The following is a 24,535-nucleotide window of genomic DNA, read 5'->3' on the forward strand; positions in this document are numbered from 1 at the left end:
TATTGTACTATATACATACATACATTGTCTATGTTGTGCGTTGGTTTCGCGCAATCGGCTGCCAGGCGACCACAGTTTTTGCAGTCAGTGTTTGCCATATTACACGCAGGCGCGCTAGTCGGCAGGGTGTACCCAAATCGACGCTTCTCGCGGGGGCGTGTTCGAGAGCTGTTGTAAAGTCTACCGCGCATATACACACATTAAAAGGTTTGCAATTGTATATTATAACTGTGAGGATCTGTCATTTTCTGGTGTGTGTGTACAGAATTTCTGCACGTCTGCGATTCCGCTGCGCGGACACGTATAGAGAACGTTTATCGAATATTCCCAACACACCTGCGAGGAGGCTTTATTAGCTCGCGTAAGGTGGGATTATAATAATCATCCAAAGTGTTTCAGTATTACTTGCAGACGCGTATGTTATCATCTTTTTTTTTCTGTGTTGTGTGCGTTAAAAAGCTTTCCTATCGGACTCATTAACAGCTTTTATCTCTGTGTCTCGCTCCGTCTTTCTACTTTCTCCTTGCGCATCTCTCTCATACATGTACATACAGTTACTATACACACGCATACCTTGCAATTGTGGTTCAATTGTATATACAGATATACTGCAGAAAGTAGAATCATATTGATCGTTTTGTTGCCTTCACGTCAGCTCTCAAGAATAAGCAAGGGCCGAGAGTTCGGATGCAATTTTCGAATACGTCTCTACGTCTTGTCGAGTTAGAAAATATTGTAAGAGTGAATGTGTGTATGAGTCATATTGTGATCGTTCGAGATCTTAATATTTGTAATCAGACTCTGTGTCAATTAAGTGTTGACGTTGACATAACCACTTATTAATTTCTCTGTAGCTCGTATAATAATGATATATTGTGCTTTGAGTTATTAATTAAGCAGCATTGATTTTACAAGTTTGTGTGATTTTTAATTTGCAGCCAAAATGACTGACTCCAAATACTTCACAACCACCAAAAAGGGTGAGATATTCGAATTGAAGTCGGAGCTCAACAATGACAAGAAAGAAAAAAAGAAAGAGGCTGTAAAGAAGGTAATGATTATTTTATTCTCGAGCTAAAACATCTCTCTTTGCATTCTTTTGTTTCATTAATAAGATATCTCAATTAATTCATTTCATTAAAAATCAACCATTTCTTTGATTAAATCAATATAATTTTGATCAATTCATTTGTATACCCTGATTGTTAGAAAGTTTATTAATATTTGTTCTGTGCACAGATGAAGGATAAAAAAGAGATTGAAGAGTAACATAACATAAGCTAGTTAAGATCCATTTTCTTTTAAGATTAATTTTAAATTGCACTTCATTTATTATAGGTGATTGCTTCTATGACAGTGGGCAAAGATGTGTCAGCTCTGTTTCCCGATGTCGTCAATTGTATGCAAACTGACAATTTGGAGCTTAAGAAATTGGTTTATCTTTATCTCATGAACTATGCAAAGAGCCAACCAGATATGGCCATTATGGCTGTCAACACTTTTGTTAAGGTAATGTTTCTTTCATTTTCACCTTTGTTTGTGTGTCGCTCATCTTCATCCTCTTCTTAATACTTCTTTCATACTATTGTATATTGCTTCATTGTTTTTGCATAAAACAGCATTAATTATGCATATTTTGAGTTTAATTTATTGTTTATCATTATACTAAACACCTTTACTATAAGAACTCACCATGAATTTTATGATAATTAAATCTTTGTATTTAATATATACATAATATTGTCATAAAATTAATGATGCATTAAGGCAAAATCTTGACCATTAATTTATAATTTTATAGATATTTCAAATCATATACGTTTTAAACTTTCATAAAAAAATATCTTATTAGAGCAAGATTTTGTTTTATTACCATGCCTGTCATCTAACATCATATAAAATAAGATATTCATCTTACAGTAAGTAGATTAGTTGCTCTGACAGTATCAAATTGAATTGTTTATTTTTCAAAGGGCACGAAAACTGAAAATTTATAAATACTTAATTAGTTAAATGTTCAATAGTGTTAACAACGTAATGAAAAATAATTATTGATTGACTAAAATGTTCGTATAGTGCACTCCAAATCAAATTTAAGCTCAGAGCAATGCAATTTTTTGATCAAATTATCTTTACAATGAAGTACTTACAAAAAATTGTAAGCTGACCAAAAGTAATCCAATGTGTGTAATTTTATAGTTTTGTTGCAAGCTTGTTTTTAGCTGTAAATTTTATTAGCACATATTTGTTTTCTATTTTATAACACTTGCAAAGCATTGTGTTTGATTTGGTCGAGTGCATTTTATTTGCTATTTTGATATAAATATTGTATAAAAGAATTCTTATTTATGAATAGTTAGTTAGATTTATCAAAAATAGTCAAGTTCTTTGAATGTCCATTGATTATATATTGTTAAACTGTTGAGTATTATTTGAAAATAGAGTAAAGTATTTTCAATTTGCTGAATGTTTATGATTTTAATATTTTGCTGTACGTCTGATATTATTAAATGTTTTTATCAACATTTTTTCAAGATCCAAGCCTGTTATGCTATTTAAAAAATCGTGCTCTTTAAAAAATGACTGGTTCAATGCAAACACATATGATTTTTTTGTGATTAATGCACAAAAAAAACATTCATTAACCCAAATTAATTAAAAATGAAAACAAAATAAAAATGGTGACGGTGACCAATTTGACATTTTTCGTTCTGACACACGCAAAATAAAGGAGCTTGCAACATCTCCGATGACTAAGGTATAATAATTTATTTTCTCTTCATTGAATTAATCTAACTTTGAGTTGACTTGTTTAAATTCTGACTTGTGACTTGACTTGAATCCCTGGCGTTACTATATTTTGTGCAGGACTGTGAGGATCCAAATCCATTGATAAGAGCACTAGCTGTCCGAACAATGGGTTGCATTAGGGTGGATAAAATAACTGAATATTTATGTGAACCCTTACGTAAATGTTTGAAAGATGAGGACCCTTATGTTAGAAAAACTGCTGCAGTGTGTGTAGCAAAGCTTTACGACATCAACGCCAGTATGGTAGAAGATCAAGGATTCCTAGATCAATTGAAAGATTTGCTCTCTGACAGTAATCCCATGGTACGATATGTTATTCACTGTTTTATATTTTTGCTAAGCAACCTTTATTATGTCATAGCCTCATCAGGTCAAATAAAACTTATAAAATCATGCATATAATAAATTATTTTACATTTTTGAAAAGGTGGTAGCTAATGCTGTGGCAGCTCTATCTGAAATTAACGAATCAAGTCCAAATGGTCAACCTTTGGTAGAAATGAATGCACAAACTATTAACAAGCTACTCACAGCTCTGAATGAGTGTACAGAGTGGGGTCAAGTATTTATTCTAGATTCACTTGCAAATTACTCACCTCGAGATGATAGAGAAGCTCAAAGCATCTGTGAAAGAATCACACCTCGTTTAGCTCATGCCAATGCAGCTGTAGTTTTATCTGCAGTTAAGGTAAACTAAAATTCAGTATCTTTAGAAATTGAAATATTTTGCAGAAACTTCTAAATATTTTTCTCCGTAATAGGTATTGATGAAATTAATGGAAATGTTACAATCAGAATCTGATTTTGTTGGAACTTTGACGAAAAAATTGGCACCCCCCTTGGTCACCCTGTTAAGTTCTGAGCCAGAAGTACAGTATGTTGCATTGAGAAACATAAACCTTATTGTTCAAAAGAGGCCAGATATCTTAAAACATGAAATGAAAGTCTTTTTTGTTAAGTATAACGATCCAATCTATGTGAAACTCGAGAAATTGGATATTATGATTAGATTAGCATCTCAGGCTAATATTGCACAGGTTTTGTCTGAGCTCAAAGAGTATGCAACTGAAGTTGATGTTGACTTTGTGAGAAAAGCTGTCAGAGCCATCGGAAGATGCGCAATCAAAGTTGAACCATCTGCAGAACGTTGCGTTTCAACATTGTTAGATCTTATTCAAACTAAGGTATGTATTCGAATTAAAGAATGATATTTTTCATAATAGCGGCCCGAAAGTGCCTACTTCCCTGTCGCTGCGCAAAGCGGGAAGAGGGATTTTTGGGCCACTGTGTATGAAAAGTAGTATACAGGTCTATGCTGCGAAAAAAGAAAGCCCCAGAGCACGTGTTAATCGGCCTCGGTTTCGCCTCGGCCACTAATTACACGTACTCTGGAACTTTACTGTTTTTCGCGGCTTAGGGCAGTAATATACTATTTTTATTGCTACTGGAGTTGATTCTAATGATTAATTTTTTCAGGTAAACTACGTTGTACAAGAGGCAATTGTTGTTATCAAAGATATCTTCCGAAAATACCCTAATAAATACGAGAGCATAATTTCAACTCTATGCGAAAATCTCGATACTCTTGATGAGCCAGAGGCCCGAGCTTCCATGATTTGGATTATTGGAGAATATGCGGAGCGTATCGACAATGCAGACGAATTGCTAGAGAGCTTCCTCGAAGGATTCCACGACGAGAATACTCAAGTTCAATTGCAATTACTCACAGCCATTGTAAAATTATTCTTGAAACGACCAACCGATACTCAAGAACTTGTTCAACAAGTCCTTAGTTTAGCTACGCAAGACTCCGACAATCCTGATCTTCGAGACCGTGGATTCATTTATTGGCGTTTATTGAGTACCGATCCTGCCGCTGCCAAAGAGGTGGTGCTCGCAGAAAAACCATTGATTTCCGAAGAAACAGATTTGCTGGAGCCTACCCTATTGGATGAATTGATTTGTCACATATCAAGTTTGGCTTCCGTTTATCATAAACCACCAACTGCATTTGTAGAAGGCAGATCAGCTGGCTTGAGGAAATCTCTACCCGCTAGAACGAGCTCCGGTGAAGAAAGTAGACAACCCCAAGCTCAAGTTATACCCGCACAAGACTCGCTTATTGGCGATCTTCTCAGTATGGATATTGGTAAGTATCATAATTCAGCTCTTAAAGTATAACCGCAGAACGCATTTAACAGCTTACTGTTTATAATAGGTGGTCCAACTTTGGTAACACCAGCACCTGCCGCATCGGCAGGTCTGGATCTTTTGAGCAGTGGATTGGACAGTATTCTAGGAGGAGACTTGACCACTTCTCAACCAGCAGTATCACAAACTACTACTGGTTTATTAGGCGATATATTTGGTTTTACCGCTGGCACAACATCTTATGTCGCACCAAAAACCAATTGGCTTCCTGCTGAAAAAGGAAAGGGTTTCGATGTTTGGGGCACTTTTTCCCGGAAGTAAGTTTCATACCGTACTTTTTCAAAAGTTGATAATAACTATATGGACGATTCTAATAATTATAAACTTTAGAAATGGTCAAATAAATATGGACTTGACATTTACCAACAAAGCCATGCAGCCTATGGGTGGTTTTGCTATCCAGTTAAATAAAAATAGTTTCGGCCTTGCTCCTGCAGCTCCGTTGCAAGTACCAGCACCGCTTAATCCAGGTCAAAGTATAGAAGTTAGCATTGTTTTATCAACTATTGGAGCAGTACAGCGAATGGAGCCTCTCAATAATCTTCAAGTTGCGATAAAAAATAATATAGATGTATTCTACTTTGCTTGTTTGGTACCAATGAACGTTTACTTTTCTGAAGATGGTCAACTTGATAAACGAGTCTTCTTATCAACATGGAAAGATATACCTGCTCAAAATGAAGTAAGTTACTTATTACATAAAGTACATGCACCTTACTTAAAATATTATAAAATCATTTTCATCATCTAGGTTCAATACACTTTGACTGGTATCATGTTAACTACTGATCAAGTTGTAACTAAGATGCAACAAAATAATGTCTTTACTATAGCCAAGAGAAATGTAGAGGGACAAGATATGTTGTACCAATCGTTGAAGCTAGTAAACAATGTTTGGGTGCTTATAGAATTGAAAATCCAACCAGGAAACCCAGATATTTTGGTATGTTATAATTTTTTTTACGATTTTTAATACCTCAAAATCTTAATTAAATATTTTTCTTTATTACAGTTATCATTAAAGTCAAGATCTGTTGAAGTTGCTAGTGGAATATTCCAAGCTTATAATTCTATTTTGTATTCTTAAATTGATCATCATTCCATTGATATTTAAAGTTTTTTGTGTACATTTGTTGATTATAACATTATCTAGCGTTGGTGCCTCTAAGCAAATTACATTTTTAAAGCACTTATGCAAAGTATTGTGTATGAGTCTAATTTTAATGATTTTAAGACAAAGATGTATTAATATCATGTGCCCAAGTGGAGATTATATGTAAAATAAAATAAGTCCTGTTTATTTATTAAAAGCTGGTTCTCTTCTATTTTATTCCAATGTCTCATTATACTATAGTTGAACAAAAATGAATTTATGTAAAAAAAAATTAAAAATATAATTGCAAATGAATGAATTATTTATAGAAAGACTTTTTATTCTAAAAATATCTAATGAGTTACATGACTTATAATTTTAGATGTTAATAATTATAAATAAGCTCAGTGATTAATGTAATTCATGGGTTTTGAGTAAAAACATTGGCTAGTGGATAGTAAAAATCATATAAAAACAGGAGATATTGTGTTAAAAATTTGTGTTTATTCTAAAAAAATAACTTAACATTGGATTTTTCTTCTGAAGGAGCATCCTTCAGTCAAACGTGCTTTTCCACCAGTGGGTGTGCACAAAATAGTGCGGCATCCGTCGCACTCTACGGGCCTTTGAGCGTGACTGAAGATCGTCTTGATCGCATAGCAACCGGGACACTTCACATCCATGAAGTAACTGTTTGGTTTTTGCACCAAACGTTTAAGCTTGTGCTTCCTCTTCTCCTCAGCTGGAGCGGGGTGTAGGTAATCGACGGCCAATGGCATTCTGAAATAAATACAATTGCACAAAATTAGATATTTTATATAATAATCTCATCAACATCATAATTCAATTGTGTTCTTGATAATCTATCAATTCTCTGTCAAAATAAAGAATTTGACATTTGATTATTTCTAATAAGAATATGTAAATTAAGAGTATACTGGTAAATACTATTATTGTAATTTTGTTTTGTTTACACTTTAATGGTAATATATTATCTAGTTGGGATATCAATAAAAGATTGAATAATTTATTCAAAGCTATAATCTTAGAATGGCCAATTAATCTACATGCATATAACATTTAAAAAATGCCAAGATTGATATGCTTCCAGAAAAACTGAGGTTATACAAAATGTCTCAATGAAAGATAAAAGTAAACTAAATTTTTGAATAAAAACTAAGATATCCGTGAAATTGATGTAATGAACTAGAGCGGCACATTCACAAGTGATTCATTAATTCATGTACTTTAAACACTTGAAATTATTGCGAAAAATGCATATTGCGGCATCAATGGTTATGTTGGTGATGTTTTATAAAACTTTTTAGCATAGATTGTAATAATTAACTGTTATCAAATTTTGTATACTTGTGAGCATTAAGTGTTACACATTATATATTCATAGAACTTACTTTAATTTTTTTGTTTTAATGTCTTTTATTATCAAAAGGTAGTGAAGCCACGTGCGATACGAAGATCTACACTTGAAAGGAAGACATAGCAGAATGCAATGTTGATTACCTGGGGCGCACAGCGCCGAGTGGCGGAGATCGGAATTTTGAAAAGCCCCCAAGCGGTCATTTGGAGAATAATTTCCATCTGCGTTATTCGATCATTACGAATTCACTAATATTTCGTGAATATAGAAACCCTTATTTTCTAAAGTAAATTTTTTGTAAGATTTCTAAGAGTACAGAGAAAACTTGTTATCTCGTTCCAATATATGCTTAGAATTGTATAACTCAATGAATGGTTTTTATATATTAAAAACTACTAGATATGAAATATTAAAACTTGAATGTAGTTTTTTGAATTATTCATCTTAAGTAAATTAACATTTTTCAATTAATCTAATATTTGTGGGATGTTTTAATTTGTATTTATTCTCATACACATACAAAAAGGTTTTTATGAGTTCACGATTGTTCATCCATTTTTATTTATTTTTTCTTTAGTTTCATTATCTCATTAATAGCTGCTTGATGTAGATAGTTTCATCAAAAAAGTAAATTGTGTTCATCTAGTATGTAATTAAAAATTCTGACAATAAAAAATTTACAAAACCCAAAAACTGTTCATTACATACAAAGCTGTATATTATTGGCAACAGCTTTATTGGCATTATCAAATTCCATTCCTTATAAAATCTGAAAAAGCATGTTGCATGGATAAAATCAAGTTAGTAATAAAAGTAATTGAATAATTTATTCAAGAATGGGGTATATAAATAATAAAAAAGTAGAGATTTGAGTTTAATTAATTTTTTATTTTCCTAAAATAATAAAAAATTAATTTAAAATTAGCACTGGATTTTCCTTCTGAAGGAGCATCCTTCAGTTAAACGTGCTTTTCCACCAGTGGGTGTGCACAAAATAGTGCGGCATCCGTCGCACTCAACGGGTCTTTGAGCATGGCTGAAGATGGTTTTTATTGCGTAGCAACCGGGACACTTCACATCCATGAAGTAACTGTTTGGTTTTTGCACCAAACGTTTAAGCTTGTGCTTCCTCTTCTCCTCAGCTGGAGCAGGGTGTAGGTAATCGACGGCCAATGGCATTCTGAAATAATAAAGAGGCATATTAATATAAATTACTATTAAATCATCAACTTGTCTAAGCTGCCTTCAAGTTTTGATCAATTTTTATCAACATATAAGTTAATTAGTTAATTGAAATAATTATGAGAATATATTAGAACTTTTTTGACAGCTATGTCTAATGATAAAACTTCATGTTATTGTTTTGAATATTATTGTTTGACTCTAAACACATTATATTGTTGTTAAAGAATTATTATCAATAAGTAAAACTCATATCTATAAAAGCAGTACAATTGACAGATTCTATATCATTTTAGGTTATATATATATAATAAATTTTGTAATCAATATCAGGCATAAATAGAATGTGAAGCCCCGAAATGATGATTATTTATTAATAATTGAGTGAATTAATTAGAACGAAACTTTTGAAAATTAAATTATCATACCAGCACTGAAAAATGTGAGAAATATCTTACACTATGGTTAGAAACACCCGGTCGAGATTTTGCAGACGCAATTTACAATTGATAAAAACATGAATTGGTAATGCATTTATATAAACTTAAACGTTAGCACTTATAGGTGATAATTTTGATAATACTTACTTGTTATTTTTAGTTTAAAAGCTTTTTTTTAAACAAAAAGTACGACTTCCACGTGCTATGTGCAACATAAATCGTAAGAGAAAAGAAAGAAGCGCTTTCGTCGCGGCAACTCAGTAAGTTTCTCTCAAAAACAGCGGGGCGCAGATGTAGTTTGAAATATTTTGAATGAGTCAATGAAGAGTGAATACTTTTTAATTTTAATTATTTTTTTACTGAACTATAAGACCAAAAATATTAAATCTATAGAAAAAATTATTTATTTTTCCAATAGAAAAAAATTATTTAAAGATTTAAATGAATTATATATTTTTTTAAATTAGGTGTGGGTCGATGATTCTTATACGTCAAGAATATTATAATTTATTGTAATTAGTAAAAATTGAAATGTAATTGGCAAAGAAAATTACTTTAAATTGCTCATTTTATCACGATTTAAAAATGAGATCAGATTCCCCATTATGATTCATAAGGTGATGTTTTATTTTTGGAATTTTTAGTTTGTTGGCAGTGCGATAGAGGCCACTACTAGGTTCTTCTATGGGGTTATGTTTGTGTATCATATTCATGCTCATATTAGGATAAGATCGTTCATCGCTGATCTGTGATTTCGCGAGTTTCAGTTAAAGTATTTTCATTTATTTTCAATAAAAATGGCAGCAACCAAAGTCAAAAATGACAAGCCGTCGAACGAAGAAATTTACGCCATATTTCAGACTTTGAGGAACGAGCAGCGCGTATTAGCTGGTAAATTATCAGAAATGGAATCTGAACTCAATGAGCACAAAGTCGTGATAGACACTTTGAACAAAGTTGATGGAGACAGAAGATGTTACAGAATGGTCGGAGGTGTTTTATGTGAACGCACTGTCAAAGAAGTTTTGCCCAGTTTGGCAAATAACAAGGAGCAGTTGACAAAACTCATTGAAACTTTGAACAAACAGCTATCTGACAAAGGAACAGAAATTAATGAATTTAAAAAGAAGCACTCCATTCGTGTACATGGTAACGAGGATGTGAAATCAAATCAACAGAGCGATGAACCAGAATCTACAAAGAAAAGTGCACTCAGCACAATTTCATAAAACAGTGCTTTGATTTAAAGTCAAGAAAAGTTATAGTTTTGGCTGTTAAGTTATCAAAATGAAGTACTTTGTGTCCTAATTTGTGTTTGTGTTCAACGATATCATTTGCAAAATGAAATTTTGTACTATTTCATGTATAAATAGGATTTGCACAAATATTAATGCAAGTTAATATCTTCATTTTTTTACGAATTGTTATATTTCTGTAAAAAAGTGGAAAAATTAAATTACAGATAATTCACTGAAAATTTTGTTATTAAATTTTTGTCACAATTATCATTACATATTATTCAAAACATATTCATTTTTTGGCTAGTGTATGTAACATAAGAACATATATAATTCATAATCTCCATCACTCCCTGTATACTTCAACAATTGTACAAAGATAATCATAGCTTATTTTTTAGCAAATCAATTATACAAATTATTCTATTATAACAATTATATATACCTATATCAATGAATTACACAGAGCTTTATATTTGTCCATTAACTAAATTTGCATGACGATAAATTAAATCTAGCAGAGTTGTATTATATTTGATAGTACACATTTACATAATATATAATTAAAGAGAAAAACGATGTAACACTTCCATAAATTATGTAATCAATTGTCAAAGTTTCAAACAATTTTTATCATAAAAATTTAATTAAGTGTGCCTTGAATCACTTAATTCCACATTGACAATAATATAAATTATTTCATGCATTATACATCAACTTTCACATAGTATAAAGCAGTTATATTATTTTCTTTGCATAATAATTATAACTTTCATGTTATAAATTATTTTTTCGTAGTAAACTTCATAAAATAAATAAAAAAAACCATTACTAATTAAAAACTACTTTTACTGATCTTTTTTCACATTTATGATAATTTATAGTATATATATGTGCGCTATACAAAAGTATTTCACAAAAGTGGGACCGTTAATCCTATCAGTCAGTTGGCGAATTTTCTCAATAGCATAAAAAGTCAGATCAAAATTGAGGCACTACTGCAAGCACGCCTGAATTTTCTCGATCCACTCTTGAGCTGATGCAGCGTCACCAGCACAAAAGTTGTAAGTTCGACGATTTGTGCGTAGCTGTAAAATAATCATTATATTTTCAGTATTGATTTCGGATGTTATAATAAATTTTATTATACTCACGTCGAAAAATGATTTGTCATCAGTCCTTTTTCCCGGAGCTTGTACAGGCGCTGCGGGAGTCACTGATTGAACTTCAGCAAGATCTATAAATAGATAATAATATATCCACATTTGGCTCATGATACATTATCAACTCTGCATGAATTATAATAATTACCTATATATCCTTTGCAATTTGAATCTTCAACAGCATCGTAATATCTCAATTGATGTTTGATTGAATCAAGAACAAACCATCTCTGCTTCCAACCCTTGAGTAAAGCTCCGCGTTTATACAAAAAGCCTTCGTGAGTACGATTTTCAGCTACATTACTAGAAAATTGTTCGTAGTATTGTTGTGACGATGTCTGTAGTGTTGTTACACCTACAATACAAATATAATAATTGAAATAGCATCAAGTATTATTAAAAATTGAACATTTCAAATAATAGATTGAGAATACTTACTTGAATTAACGCTACCAGTATCACCGCCACTACGCGTCAAAGTGTGATTTTGTAAATTTTCTGAACCAACAGCCTTATATTTTGTGCAATTTTTTGATACGGAATCGGCGCATTTTTCATGGCACACATGACCACAGTCAACACATCTTAAACCGGCTTTCACTGGTCCCCATAAAATTCCGGAACATGCGTCGCAATGTTGAGGTGTTGCTGTATCAAGCTTTTCAAACCTACGATAAAAACAAAACAATAAAAAAATGATGCAATAAAAATTTAAATAAAGCAAATAATTATAATTATACCTGTGGGGATGAACGTAAGTAGAAGAACTCTCGGGCCCTGTAGCAGAACCGCCGGCAAGTTTACCTCGCAAAAGCAGTTCTAAAGTTGAACGTTTATGAATTAATCGTCCATGATGTCTGACAAGAGCTGTACTGAAGGAAGCGTGTCTCTGCAAAGGTAATTTATTAAAATACTATTAATGATTATATTTAATTTAAATGATTTTTTTGCAACAAAAAACGTATATTGTAAAAATTAACCAACCGTTAATGAATCTGTATTGGGCAGTTCTAGTTTATCCCACAAAACTTTCCATTTTTGAGGTAAATGACCAAGCTCAGTTTCTAGTTTGTGAATTTCTTCCAGTAGATGAGTGAACTGATCGGGTACCATATTGTTAACTCCGTTGTAGCCCATAGTGACAGCTTTGCGATTACTTTTAACGATACCATCGGCTGCTTCAGCCTCTTCTTCTTGTTGTGAATCTTGTTGAAGTATTTCTAGATCGTATGCAGGACCATGAGCAAGCTCTTCTTCCAAATAATAATTCCATATATCAAGGCTCGGCAGATGCGAGACCGGTCGAAGTATAGGATTTTCACCATTAGGCGAGTACAAAAAGTTGAAAAATAAGGGCGAACGAGCGTGTTGTTTCTCAATATAATCAAATATGCTTTGTCCAAGATTGGAACCTTGGGATGCTCCAGCCATTCTACCGCCCGGGTAAACTGTCTCGTCATCACTACCAGTATCTACGCCTTCATGATACACAAATAATGTTTATAATTTGTTTTAGGAAAGCAAAAAAAGTTTTCAATAGTTCTTACCTTTGTGGTGACTAGTAAGTGAACCTCTTTTATCTTCGACTGCAGTGATTCCGCACTCGACTCTATCAAATTCACAATCCAACAAGAACGTTCTGAATCTACACGATACTGAATGATAAGCTAAAAATTTCAAGTAATAATCATTGAATTCAAAAGCCAAAGGAAACTGTCGCTGTATTTGATGTATGATATCGAGGAATTGTAGAAAAGTCGGTGTGAAATTGGTCGTTTGCGAGTTGGCCGCCAAATTGCTACGATGTCCGAAACGATGGCCAAATCCCAGCCATTCCTTTTCAATGAGTGTTCGAAAACCTTCGATTGTACGATAATGCGGATCCAAGCAGACTTGAGCTATTGAACAAACAGTGGCTGTTGTATCCCAACCGTCTTCCAAACATACTGCTACTGATGATCCTTGTAAATCCATCAAGTCAATGACAGCTCCTGATAATTGCATAAGACTTTGCAATTGTTGCAACCATTCTGAGCTTTCAATCAATCTGAAAATAATTTTAATACATTATGATGTTTAAAAATATTGTTTTATCTTTAAGATGAAAATCGAATGTAATTTCTTACTTATAAAAACTAGTGTCTGGTTCAATGTTAGGCGAGCTCGGGACACAAGCTCTCACCAACTTTTTAAACGCAGCTTTCGTATGTCGAACGTCGTAAAATTCAACTGGTATAAAATCAGTCTTGGGAGCAGATTCTGCTTTAATAACACCTTTCATGTGTGCTTTCTCGCCAAGTATATACAGAGCGGCTCGTTGAAAAGTGTGAACGCACTCAGTGCCACTATCCGAGTCAGCAGAGTGTCTCACAGTCCCTCGTTGATGATTGACTGTCGTTAGCGAAGCTTGTGAGCTCTGTCGCTTATCTTTCAGAGAGCCCCAGCGACCAAAACTTTTTGGTCCCTTGCCACCGGATGAAGTGAGAGTATTCATGGCTTTGTTGAATGGATTGCGCCGCGACTGCTCCGGTGTGGCATTTCGATCTTCGGCTGCTAACAACAATGAATCTATGCTCAAGGAGCTATCTGACATTCCCCAGGCCGAACCTTGCCTGAGTACCGATACCGGAGTGGAGGCCACGAATGCTCCTAAATATTTTTCTAGCTCCAATGACGAGGTTGTTTCCGAAGAGTTAGCTTTTAGGTTGCTAGCTCCACTCGGATGTGTTTTTAGCATACCCATCACACCCTTGCCATGGTATCCTGCACCGCGAATCAACAAAGCCTTGGTTCGCGGATGCCTCCAGGTTACAATCGGAATACGATTGTGCCGGTATAGCCGGCTAAACCTGCGTATGCTTTCATCGGTTACGGCATTAGGAACTATGAATAGAGCTGGATAGCTTCGGCACATCATATAGGCACAATTGACTGATGACAATCTAAATGGTTCATTGCGACGATTGTTGTGTGGACTACTCGGACATAAACCTAATCTGTACCAATCTCGCACGTAGGAGCGCTCGGAAAGACGTTCCAAGGTTTTGGCATCAGTTACAGGAGACACAACGATCCCTGGCACTTCAAATTCATCAACTGCAATTTGAAAAAAATATTAAAAGAATGGTAAAACGCTTGAGGTGAAACAATAGGAGGTAATTTATTTTTATCTTACTGCTTAGATCATCGTCATGACTAAGATCGTTGCTGTTTTCTGTAATTGGTAAACTCATGCGACCAGGTGACGTCATGTATTTGTTATTTGTGGTGAGATTCATGTTCGGCAGTACATACTTCTGTCGTTTCGAAGATTGTTTCGGTTTGAAACCAGCTTTTCGAGCTGTTTTCAATAGTGTTTTTTTAGCAAAACCCCTGAAGAAGAAAAAAAATGAGCAATTTAACGATGACAATCTCTCAAGTAAAATAAAATGGACTTACTTTAACGTTGCGTGTTTTTCTTTTCCCTTATTATGATTTGTAGGTGCAACCAGAACTTGTCCACTGAAAGCAAAATGATGGAATATATGTGGTGGATTGCGAGCTTTGTGAACGAGCTTGCGTAGAGTTTCGATGTTCTCCGGCGTGACTTCTTCGTCAAAAGCTAGTTTTATCAATTGAAAGGTGCAGGAGCGTAACTGAAGTCCCTCGTGATGGCACTGATCGATGTGAGCTAGATGTTGCACGGGTACCTTTTTCTCTTTTGTCAGAGAGGTCACCGGAAACGCTCGAACAACCATTTGCTCGCAAGCTATTAATACATGCGTTCATATCATAAATCAGAAAAAATCTAAAAATTCAAATTCTGATAAAGTATTTTAATTTACCAAAAGGATCGCAAGGTATGCCCTTGAAGACGATACGATAATTAGTAAGGAATATTGCACCCTCTGCAGGTAGGAATGGTGGTGTTTTGAGCACGCCAGATGAACTGTCTTCACGACCGTCGGGTAAAAGATAAACTCTCAAACCCTCCATTATGACTTCTTCCCCAGGTAGCATATTTGGAGTCAATATTTTCGGCTGATTAAAAGAAAAATATTTTTCAGTTACTTTTGTCATAAAAATTTGTCATAAAAATGTTTATAAAAATATAAGATCTGCCTTACTTTTTGTATTGGTGGCAAGCGTTTGCTCTCCCGATGGACCGCTTCAAGGGTTTCGATGTGCATATGTACGAGGCCAGGAACCATTTGGTGCAGGCACCTGACGTGTTCAGCACTTACGCCACCTTCGGTACAAACCCGGTCGACGAAACGTGACACTCGCCGTATAACTGCGCTACCCAATTCTCCGGGGTCAGTTTCTTCGAAGCCGGATTCTGCATCTCCGCTATCGCTTGCAACGCTTTACCAAAATAATTTAGTTTTCAAAAGCTCGTGTAGTAAGGGAACAGCGTAAATGATTAAGACGAGGAAAATTACCTATTAGTGATGCTATTGCTGGCACGCTCATCTTCGTTCACAATGTGGTCTTGCCGATGCGTCTTGGCTCCAATGTCCAGAGGTACAAGCAGATTGACCATCCTATTGGCGTAGTGAATTGCTTGACTGTACAGAGTGCTTTCTTCGCTTGATATCAGTTCTTTCTGTTTTTCGGCATTTATACCAGACGCTATTCGCATTTGTTCGGCGGCTATTTCCAAGGCAGATGCTTCTTGGCCACGATAAAACGAGGCACGATCGCGCATGAAAAGATCGCGAGTGTCGCGTGGACTCGTTGGTGATAATAAGCTATTGCTACTGCCGTCGTTGTAGCGATGGTTTTCGCCAGGGAGATAAAGACGTTTTATGTCTTTCTGCACGTCTTGATAGAATGCGTCTTCCCAAAAAAGTTGATTTTGCCACACGGCGTGTTCCTGCACAAATATACATAGAAAAAGTGAGACAACGTTTCAACTCAAGATAAATAATCGCTTTACAATAGAATAAAATTATCTCGATAAATTAATGATTAATTTGAATTATTCATCATGTATGATGAATACCCATTTGAATGAAAATGTTACGCTATTGTTTTATTATATTATTATAATAAAACAACACAATATAGATAAGCGAATGACCGATCTGAATTATATGACTAACAGTGATGACTAAAAAATATAGGCAACCACGTCTGGATTTCAAAGTTGAATAATAAAACTATTAGTAACTGATTGAACTGACCTGGATGCAGGTATAAGCGAACTGGATGACGCCAGTGCACAATTTTCGACAGAATGCAGCAGCCAATGGCAGCAGGGCGGCGGCCACACCGTGTTCGTCCATGGACGAGTCTCCTTGCAAGGCACAATTCATCAATCTGACGACTAGATCGAACTGCTGATGTTCTAGCATTGCCTTGTTTCCAACGACGTGCTGCGAAAGCTCCATGCACAGAGCGAGTCGCGCGGCTTTGCTCTTAAGAGCTCGCAAAACAGCTGGAAATGTTTTGCGAGCGTCTGCGATTTTGTTCTCGAATATGCAGTTAATGCAGCTGCGAAGAACTTCGAGCCTGCGGGCTGAATTACTGACCAGATGTCGGGTATCGTGTACCAGAGATATGTGTGGTCCTGTCGGTACGATGCGAGGTTGAATTGGCCTAAGCGACGACAGTCTATTGATGAGTTTTGTAGCCAATTTTTATGATGATGGTGATGGTGGTGGTGATGATGATGATGATGATGGTGAGGATCGTGATAATAATTATATGAAAATAACAATTTTCAAATGCATATAATGGACTAAAAATGATCGTGATATAAAAGGAGAAACGTGTCAATGGTTTACCTGACTTTAAGATTACTTTTAGCCAAGCCTTCGTCAATGATGGCTTGTACCGTTTCTGTATTGATTTGAGGAAATAAAGGTTGATGAATCCGTGCAAAAGCTCCTTCTGGGGGCTTCAATATTTTTTGTACATAAGGTTGAGGATTCGGATATTCATTTGTATATAATTGTTGTGCCAGTTCTTGGATATGCGTTAAAATTAATCCTGTAAAAAAAAATCAATGCATGAGATACTAGCACCGTTTAATTCTACTGTTTGCAGCTATACATACTTGAATCCTGAGATTCTTGTTTCAATTGATCACTCAAATTACTGTACAATTCGTCCCATACGTCGCAAGGCCGCCACGGGGGTCCACGTTCAGCAATAAATGACGTATAAAACATGCAGTCTAAGACACGAGTCGTGAAATCACATTTTGTTAAATTGCGCTCGCCCAGGAAAGCTGCTTTGTGAAAAGTTATGACTGGTTTTGGATGAATCCGTATGAGAGTGAGACAACTACGATATCCCTGAAGTAATTGAGCGAATGTCCTCATGAAAACTGCGCGCAATTCCTTGTCAAGCATTGGTGGATGCGGTGCTCTCGTAGCTAGAGGCGGAAAGGCATAGTCAGCGCATGCTAGCTCGGGTTGAAGCACTAAGGACAGTGCATCTTGAGTTTGAGATAGCAATGGTTCTGGAAGAAGGGACAGCGACACACCATCTGGCACAATTATTGAACCACCATCTAGATCAGCTACGATTACGTCCATCTATAAATATTAATGAATTAGTTGATTTTGTTTAGTTCAATATTTTTACTCCAGATATCCAGAAATCTTACCAGTTCTGCTACTTCAGATTTTAGAGAGCTATGAACTCCCATAATGAAAGGAGTCGGTGTGCTTAAAATTTCTACTAGTGCAGCTGGCAATAGTGGAATGTACACATGAGTATATCGAAATGGGTACATAAGTGCTGTGAGCGCTCTGCAACCTTCTGTTAATCTCGAGTAACTTGCTGAATGAAAAAGAAGTTTGTGCTCTGTCATGACAGCGCAAAATAATACTAACACATTTCTTATACCTACAAGAAAGCACAAAAAATTAGTTAATGCATAATTTTAAATTGTTTACAGAATCAATATTTAACAAAATTCTTTATTACCCAATTGTTGGAATAACAAATTAACACTAGTATGCGTTATGGGAAGAGAAGGACTAATTGGTGGCTGCAGAGCTTGACGATCACCTGCACCAATACTGAAGCGTACTTGAGGTCCACCAGCAGGTGGAACTTGTATACATCCCAAAATATTACCTACTAAAGTTTCTAAAGGAATTCCTAGATTCTCTACATAAACTGTATAAATGATACCTAGACAATTCTAAAATATGAAACAAACAATTAATATTTTGAGTACACAATAATTGTAAATATAATTAACTGTTAACTTACACGAAAAGTTTCAATGTAGTCAAGTCTGGATACTAAAACCAAACATTTTGGCGCATACATAATGCTATGATGAGCTATGGCTGGCAAAGCTTTGACCAAAGTCTGACTATCTCCATCGACAGGATCTTCTTCATCGTCTACTGGCTTGCTAGGTGTTATGGATACGGTTTCATTGAAACACATGCAAGCACAATAATGACGATTTGCATCTATGTCTGTTAATATGGACACAAAGAACCTTGGCTCTTGCCTTTCGGTGGACAGAGCCCATCCTTGTGGTTGACAAAACTGAACAAAAATATTAAAATGTAATAATCGTAATCAAAACAAATCAGAATTTATTGTTCACAATCAAACGTACCCATTCTATCCCTTCGATAAAAGGAGTGTCAGGCCAATCTTTTTCAGGAAATCTTTGCAGAATCAATCCACTGCTGGTACCACTCCCTGCAAAATTCAGTAATCAGATGCATTGAAAAATAAATTCGAGCGCAGCAGGCAACAACAAAAATAGAAGTTACAAAAAAAAGTAAAGTAAACAAACAAAGGCAAATGTCAAAGCAGACATAGGGGTGTTGGATGAATAAAAATACTGACTTTCTTTCTCATGATGATAACCCACGATGACGAAGTAATCTGCCAGGCGAGACATCTCCGTGTACTCGGTGTTGTTGTGATGGGTCTGAGAGGCAGCTGTGCCCGCGCTCAACATCCCACATAGGGCTCTCACCCCTGGGTATCATGGACTGCCGCACTGGTGTACACAGAGTTTCTCATATACATAGATATGGACGTCTCGCGGCCTATGTGTAATAATTGGATGTACGTACGATAAGTACTATACATTTGCTACAAACAAGCGTATATCGCGAATGCGTGTATATGTGCCGTATATATTAAAATTGTTGTAATACTCTCGGCACGGGCACAGGCACAGGCCAGGCAGGTAGGCAGGCAGGCAGGCACAGAGGGGAGGAGAGAAGAGCAGTTTACAAATTCATGGCACTTGCTGTAATGTAAGGAACGTCAAAAACGTCTTCTGCCAAGCGCACAGCGCGTTTTTCTCCGCATTTACACGGAGCTGCGCGAGCTCGAAATCACAGATTGATGTGTACAACAAAGCATTCGACTGGCGAGAGTCGAACGATTAATCACGCAGCACTGATAAAAAAAAAAACACACCGTGCCAAAGTCAGACCGTGCATGTATCCGCGATGAAGAGAGAGAGAGAGATAGGAGGGAGGAGGAAGAGAGAGATCGAGAGAGCGAGAGAGAGAGAGAGAGAAAGAAAAAACGGAGAGATCATAGAGTGAATTATATAGTCAGTCTTCTCGGTAATGAGCTTGAATTCCGCAAGTTGAATTTTATTTACAAGTGTTTGTATGCGCTTTTATAGCCACACCCCGAATACAAAGCACTCAGTAGCAGCAGCAGCAGCAGCAGCAGCAGCAGCAGCAGCAGCAGCAGCAGCAGTATCAACTAGCAGCAGGCGCAAGCGAGCAGCTTCCATAACCTTATCTCTCGTCATCTTTATTTTCTACGCGAATGAGAGAGAGAGAGAGAGAGAGAGAGGCAGAAGCGCGAATATTTGCATGACGCTAGGGACGATACATTATAGACGATCGACTTATAAAATGTGTTCGAATCATGTACGTCTGCAAAAATGTGTATAACGTATCGACATATATGGCATGAATACGTATAATCTAGGAGGAAACCGCAGTGTCAGTCATGTGTGCTGCGAAGTTGCGAGTAGCCGCGGCTGCGGCGATTGTCGTCGCCCCGTCGTCGCGCGAATCGCAATCATCGTCGTCGTCGTCGCGCACATATGCCGCCGCGTAATACATATTATCGTCATTGCTCGGCAGTCGGTGTATATGTATGTATAAAACGCGTATATATGTGCAGCGCGGCCGGACTCGATCGGGGAGAGCAAGTTTCTCTCTTTCTTCCTCTCGAAAGGCCAGCAGCAAAAAAAAAGAAGAAGACTACTACTCGCTTCGCGCTTATATACACTTGCACACGCACGATGTCGAGAGCATCGACGGGCAGAGCAAGTCGTATAATATGCGTGTACGTCGGGCGGTTCTTACATACACATATGCGCGTGCCGATGTTGCGGTCTTCGGCCAGGAGCAGTTAGTACTTGTATGCAAGTACGGAGGCAAGCGAGCTGCCAATGGCATAATGCGTGTCTCGGAGCCGCACGCAAGTGCAGGCGGTAGCAGCAGTTGCAGTTCACGCGCGAGTAGTCGAAAAAAGGCCATCAGCAACATGAGCGACGAGAAAGGTTGCGGACGCTACGCACGTATATAATGCTCGAGATCGGTGACTTGTCGGGGCGCCGATTCACGACTTTCATATTATTGTAATACACGTCGTTGAGCGCAAGCCTGGGCTTTTTGCATCAAATACATGCATGTTATTAGTCGAATGAGAGCCGTAATCAGAGCTCCTATTTTTCCGTGGCCCACAGCATTGCGATACCACTTATGGCCTATTATTATGAATATAATATGTAGTAGTAGAGTGAATGTGCTCGGCCTATCGGGCCGCGACGACGACGATGAGTCAATGCGCGTAATGATATAAAGAATTGCGAGATAAGCGCGGCGACGCTCGCCAGCTATATACTATACTAGCTGCCTATACGAAATGTAATATTTATAAGTTTGCGCGCGTTATTACATCCATTTATATCGTCGTCGCTCATCGAAAATCAAGCAGCTCCCGTAGAGCCGATTATAATACGTGCGAAGCGACGATCATCGCTCGGTGTGTATATGGGGCTACAGTTGGCCGCGCCATATAGAGTCGACTGCAGGCGGCATAATACGCGCGAGTACGCGAGAGAGCTTGACCTCGCAAATATTTGCGCGAATCGGAGTGAGAGCGAGAGTGAAACGACGAGAGCAGCGAGAGAGTACTTATAAATATACGCACTTATTCGTAAATGCCAGCCGGCTATCGACTCTCTCGGCTCCCAACTCCGCAGTATAGTAGACGCGAAAATATCACGCGGCCGGCCACATCAACTACTGGACTCTATATATAAAATCGGCGCTGAATCTCGTGCCTCTGCGAGACATATGTGTGCTATCATCGACGTTACACACGTTTCTATCGAGGCATAAATGCGCCCAAACTATTTTCGGTCGTACCCGATATACACCGAGGTTTTTTTTTTCACGCGGCTCTTTATCGCTTGACCTGCTTGGCTTTTGAAAGCGATCGATTCGCGAAGCGTCTACGCGATACCGATATTTTGGAGACAGAGTCTGTGCACACGTGTGTCGCGTATAGCATCGTCCCGAATCTGCATAATCGATGAGCGCGCGATTCACGCGCAGTTATTAACGACGTTTGCCCGTTCTCGTGCGCATTATCATGACTCGACGCGCGGCCGGTGTGAGTAATGCCGTGCGGCGCGCCATGAATTATCGATTGGAAAACGAGAAAATCAACGAGGCGATTACTTTTTCATTTATAGTGTGTCAGTGTCGCGCGCGGAGAGAATTAGTTACATCTTGCTTGCTGCGGTCGATGGAAAGCCAATACGTGTATCGATGCACATGTAACTCGATCTGTTGGAAGATGAGAAAAACTATACGAGTGGCAACGACGTGTTGTATACTGCTATACGCGAGAAAAATTAATTTCCATTTATGCTCGCATTGACTACCGTGCGCGTGAGATAGAACGATAGTTTTTGAATAAACGCGATTTCATTAACTTGTGTATCTACGGTTACCTGAATGCCGCAATATGTTTAGCAGGTAAAAAGCTAACTCATGCGATATAACTTATACTGTTCCGAGCTATGGTCGGTATTGTAGATACTTTTGCAACTGTATAGCTCATATGGTATTATTTTAATATTGATATTTTTATTATTAAATTTTGCTCATTATCGTACAATGTGATTCAAATTTTTAGCTTTTGAAAATCCTTATTTTCAATAGTATTCAAAGATTGCAAGAAGAAACGTATTTCTTTGCAAGCGATACTGTACTTCAGTTAATACTTTGTAAAAAAGATGGCGTTTAAATTGAATGGCAATTTGTGACAAATTCTACTCCATATGTTCAATTTCTTCCATTGTTTTATTTTTTATTGAAATTAATCTATGGTATTCATAGCTACGATATACAGTTCAACTCTCGAAATCAAAGCGCATTGAAATTAAATTTTGCTAATCGAAAAATGATTTGAATAATGAAATATTCATGTACTAATTGACCACAATACAAAAGAGAAAGAGTGAGATAGTAATAGAGAGAGAAAGGCAATTAATCAATTTCGTAATTTTATTTTTCTTTGAAGCAATATGCGCCTAATGACATTTCATGCCGCAGTAATGTACAATTATATTTCCTTTCTTTTTCATAATTATTTAAAATAATTGTAGCAACCAGTCCAGTAAAGCACAACCGTACCCAATAGGCTTGCGGGTATATATCGAGTCGCGTCCTATTTAGGCTAATTTGATTCGTGTGTCGTGGCTCGCGAAATATTCGGCCACGATCCTCGGTAATTGGTTACACGCTAATAATACGTACATATTTTACAATCGAGAGAAAAAGCTACAACGAGGGGAGGGACTTTTCTACTTATGATCTATACACAGCTGGCTTACAATGGAATGGCAATGACGGGGCACTGCATCTTGGGTCGCGATGGCGTGCCGAGTGCGGCTTTCTGGGCAGCCCTTGGGTCGTCGTCGCTGCAGATGAGGTCGAGGTCGTGGTCGTTGACGGCCACCATTCCTTTGCCCAAAAACGTATCGACGGTCTGTTGGGGAGGAACATCGCCGGCTTTGACGCTGCTGACGAACTGCTTGTACTGGGCATTGACGCACTCCTTGACGCCCTTGACAATGTGGCTTGTGGATGTGCTCAGGGACCCTAAATTCATCATGTTGACGCAGTGGGTCAGCGACTGGGGCAGCGTGTACAGCATGTCGGCCGTGGCGGTAGCCTTGGACACCATGTCGAACGAGTGCTGCACGAGTTCCTGGACTTTTTGCACGTCCTGCAAAACAAAAAATGATCCACGTAATTAAATTTCGCACGCATACGCGTACGCATCGATCACGATGAGATGATTTTCTGCTTTTCTGGCTTTTGTTTTGTTATTCGTATACAGCAACTTACACCACTGCTCAAGGAGGCCAAGTCTTCGGCGATCTCTCTGACGTTGTCCGTAATGTGGCAGAACAGCAAGGATCCCTCGGAGAGTTTCTGATTGAAGCAGCCCGTGGACGAGCCAAGGATCTCCTTTAAGACGAGCTGCAGCTGGTAGCCCACGCTTCTCTGGCAGCTTTTGACATCGATGCCGGTGCCCTCGACCGCCTTGATGATTTGCTCGATCTCGTCATCGGCCTGATAAAGCACGAATGGTGGAAGGTGTAAGATAATGATTCAAAATATATCCGATGCGACGGTACGTGCGTGAAAAGTAATTATATACGAAATGAATTCTACTCACTTTCTTGACCACAGCTTGCAAGGTGTTGTTTAATTGATGCTTCATGTTCATGGCTCCCACCTTCAGAACCTGGACGGCCTCAAAGGCCTTCTCGGGAATGGTGCCCACCTGCTCCTTCAGGGTCTTGATGAGGGTGTCCTGCATCTCAAGGAATTTGCCCTCGGCGGCGTTCTTCACGTCCTGGTACATGCTCATGATTTTGTCCTTGTTGAGGGCGTCGCGGGCCTGCTTATAGGTGCCCTCGATGTCGCTGGCCATCGACTCGAAGTTCTTGGTCAGGCTCTTGCCGAGATCGGTCAGGTCCTTGGGATTGATGCTCGATT

At 37.4% G+C, this 24,535-nt stretch overlaps 5 protein-coding genes across 10 annotated transcripts; 2 read left to right on the forward strand and 3 right to left on the reverse strand.

The window, feature by feature from the left end:
• The first annotated feature begins 71 nt into the window (after window positions 1-71).
• On the forward strand, window positions 72-6,332 carry LOC106650954 (AP-1 complex subunit beta-1). Of its 6 annotated transcripts, none has more exons than XM_014369251.2 (12): window positions 72-207; window positions 939-1,051; window positions 1,339-1,509; window positions 2,732-2,758; window positions 2,869-3,114; window positions 3,239-3,499; window positions 3,573-3,995; window positions 4,288-4,960; window positions 5,030-5,279; window positions 5,353-5,704; window positions 5,774-5,965; window positions 6,035-6,332. In XM_014369251.2, the coding sequence occupies exons 2-12, from the start codon at window positions 944-946 to the stop codon at window positions 6,107-6,109; spliced, it is 2,778 nt and encodes a 925-aa protein (XP_014224737.1). In that variant the 5' UTR covers window positions 72-207; window positions 939-943; the 3' UTR covers window positions 6,110-6,332. The 6 variants fall into 6 exon arrangements, with proteins under 6 accessions (XP_014224737.1, XP_014224735.1, XP_023318124.1 ...); XM_014369249.2 differs by lacking the exon at window positions 72-207 and adding an exon at window positions 215-415; XM_023462356.1 differs by lacking the exon at window positions 72-207 and adding an exon at window positions 215-366.
• Window positions 6,333-6,599: 267 nt separating this feature from the next.
• On the reverse strand, window positions 6,600-7,671 carry LOC106650955 (40S ribosomal protein S27-like). Its single transcript, XM_023462357.1, has 2 exons — window positions 7,528-7,671; window positions 6,600-6,895 (listed from the first exon to the last, which is right to left on the reverse strand). The coding sequence occupies exon 2, from the start codon at window positions 6,892-6,894 to the stop codon at window positions 6,637-6,639; it is 258 nt and encodes an 85-aa protein (XP_023318125.1). The 5' UTR covers window position 6,895; window positions 7,528-7,671; the 3' UTR covers window positions 6,600-6,636.
• A 689-nt stretch (window positions 7,672-8,360) lies between these two features.
• On the reverse strand, window positions 8,361-9,370 carry LOC111694401 (40S ribosomal protein S27-like). The gene is made up of 2 exons (XM_023462484.1): window positions 9,263-9,370; window positions 8,361-8,673 (listed from the first exon to the last, which is right to left on the reverse strand). The coding sequence occupies exon 2, from the start codon at window positions 8,670-8,672 to the stop codon at window positions 8,415-8,417; it is 258 nt and encodes an 85-aa protein (XP_023318252.1). The 5' UTR covers window position 8,673; window positions 9,263-9,370; the 3' UTR covers window positions 8,361-8,414.
• Window positions 9,371-9,800: 430 nt separating this feature from the next.
• LOC106650880 (prefoldin subunit 2) lies at window positions 9,801-10,592 on the forward strand. Its single transcript, XM_014369130.2, has one exon. The coding sequence runs from the start codon at window positions 9,913-9,915 to the stop codon at window positions 10,342-10,344; it is 432 nt and encodes a 143-aa protein (XP_014224616.1). The 5' UTR covers window positions 9,801-9,912; the 3' UTR covers window positions 10,345-10,592.
• Window positions 10,593-11,185: 593 nt separating this feature from the next.
• On the reverse strand, window positions 11,186-20,167 carry LOC106650960 (myotubularin-related protein 13). Its single transcript, XM_014369265.2, has 21 exons — window positions 19,323-20,167; window positions 19,087-19,172; window positions 18,726-19,013; window positions 18,435-18,654; window positions 18,112-18,353; window positions 17,557-18,040; window positions 17,285-17,489; window positions 16,682-17,096; window positions 15,938-16,371; window positions 15,623-15,860; window positions 15,341-15,536; window positions 14,955-15,264; window positions 14,692-14,888; window positions 13,643-14,612; window positions 13,064-13,563; window positions 12,501-12,994; window positions 12,257-12,405; window positions 11,955-12,184; window positions 11,665-11,871; window positions 11,508-11,590; window positions 11,186-11,441 (listed from the first exon to the last, which is right to left on the reverse strand). Exons 1-21 carry the CDS (start codon window positions 19,435-19,437, stop codon window positions 11,349-11,351), a joined length of 6,156 nt encoding a protein of 2,051 aa, XP_014224751.1. The 5' UTR covers window positions 19,438-20,167; the 3' UTR covers window positions 11,186-11,348.
• Between the last annotated feature and the right edge of the window lie 4,368 nt (window positions 20,168-24,535).

This window comes from Trichogramma pretiosum, unplaced genomic scaffold (genome assembly GCF_000599845.2).
Source record: "Trichogramma pretiosum strain Unisexual culture from Peru unplaced genomic scaffold, Tpre_2.0 scaffold3, whole genome shotgun sequence".
Classification (NCBI taxonomy): Eukaryota; Metazoa; Arthropoda; class Insecta; order Hymenoptera; family Trichogrammatidae; genus Trichogramma; species Trichogramma pretiosum.

Excerpts from the sequence above, each read along its gene's own strand:
- LOC111694401 (XM_023462484.1), bottom strand. The coding sequence starts at position 8,672 with ATGCCATTGGCCGTCGATTACCTACACCCTGCTCCAGCTGAGGAGAAG.
- LOC106650880 (XM_014369130.2), top strand. The coding sequence starts at position 9,913 with ATGGCAGCAACCAAAGTCAAAAATGACAAGCCGTCGAACGAAGAAATT.
- LOC106650960 (XM_014369265.2), bottom strand. The coding sequence starts at position 19,437 with ATGTTGAGCGCGGGCACAGCTGCCTCTCAGACCCATCACAACAACACC. Across the intron at positions 12,995-13,063 it reads ACTTACTAGTCACCACAAAG|GCGTAGATACTGGTAGTGAT; the intron begins GTAAGAACTATT and ends TGTATCATGAAG. Across the intron at positions 12,185-12,256 it reads ACTTACGTTCATCCCCACAG|GTTTGAAAAGCTTGATACAG; the intron begins GTATAATTATAA and ends TTTTTATCGTAG.
- LOC106650954 (XM_014369251.2), top strand. The coding sequence starts at position 944 with ATGACTGACTCCAAATACTTCACAACCACCAAAAAGGGTGAGATATTC. Across the intron at positions 3,115-3,238 it reads TCTCTGACAGTAATCCCATG|GTGGTAGCTAATGCTGTGGC; the intron begins GTACGATATGTT and ends ATTTTTGAAAAG. Across the intron at positions 5,280-5,352 it reads TGGGGCACTTTTTCCCGGAA|AAATGGTCAAATAAATATGG; the intron begins GTAAGTTTCATA and ends TATAAACTTTAG.
- LOC106650955 (XM_023462357.1), bottom strand. The coding sequence starts at position 6,894 with ATGCCATTGGCCGTCGATTACCTACACCCCGCTCCAGCTGAGGAGAAG.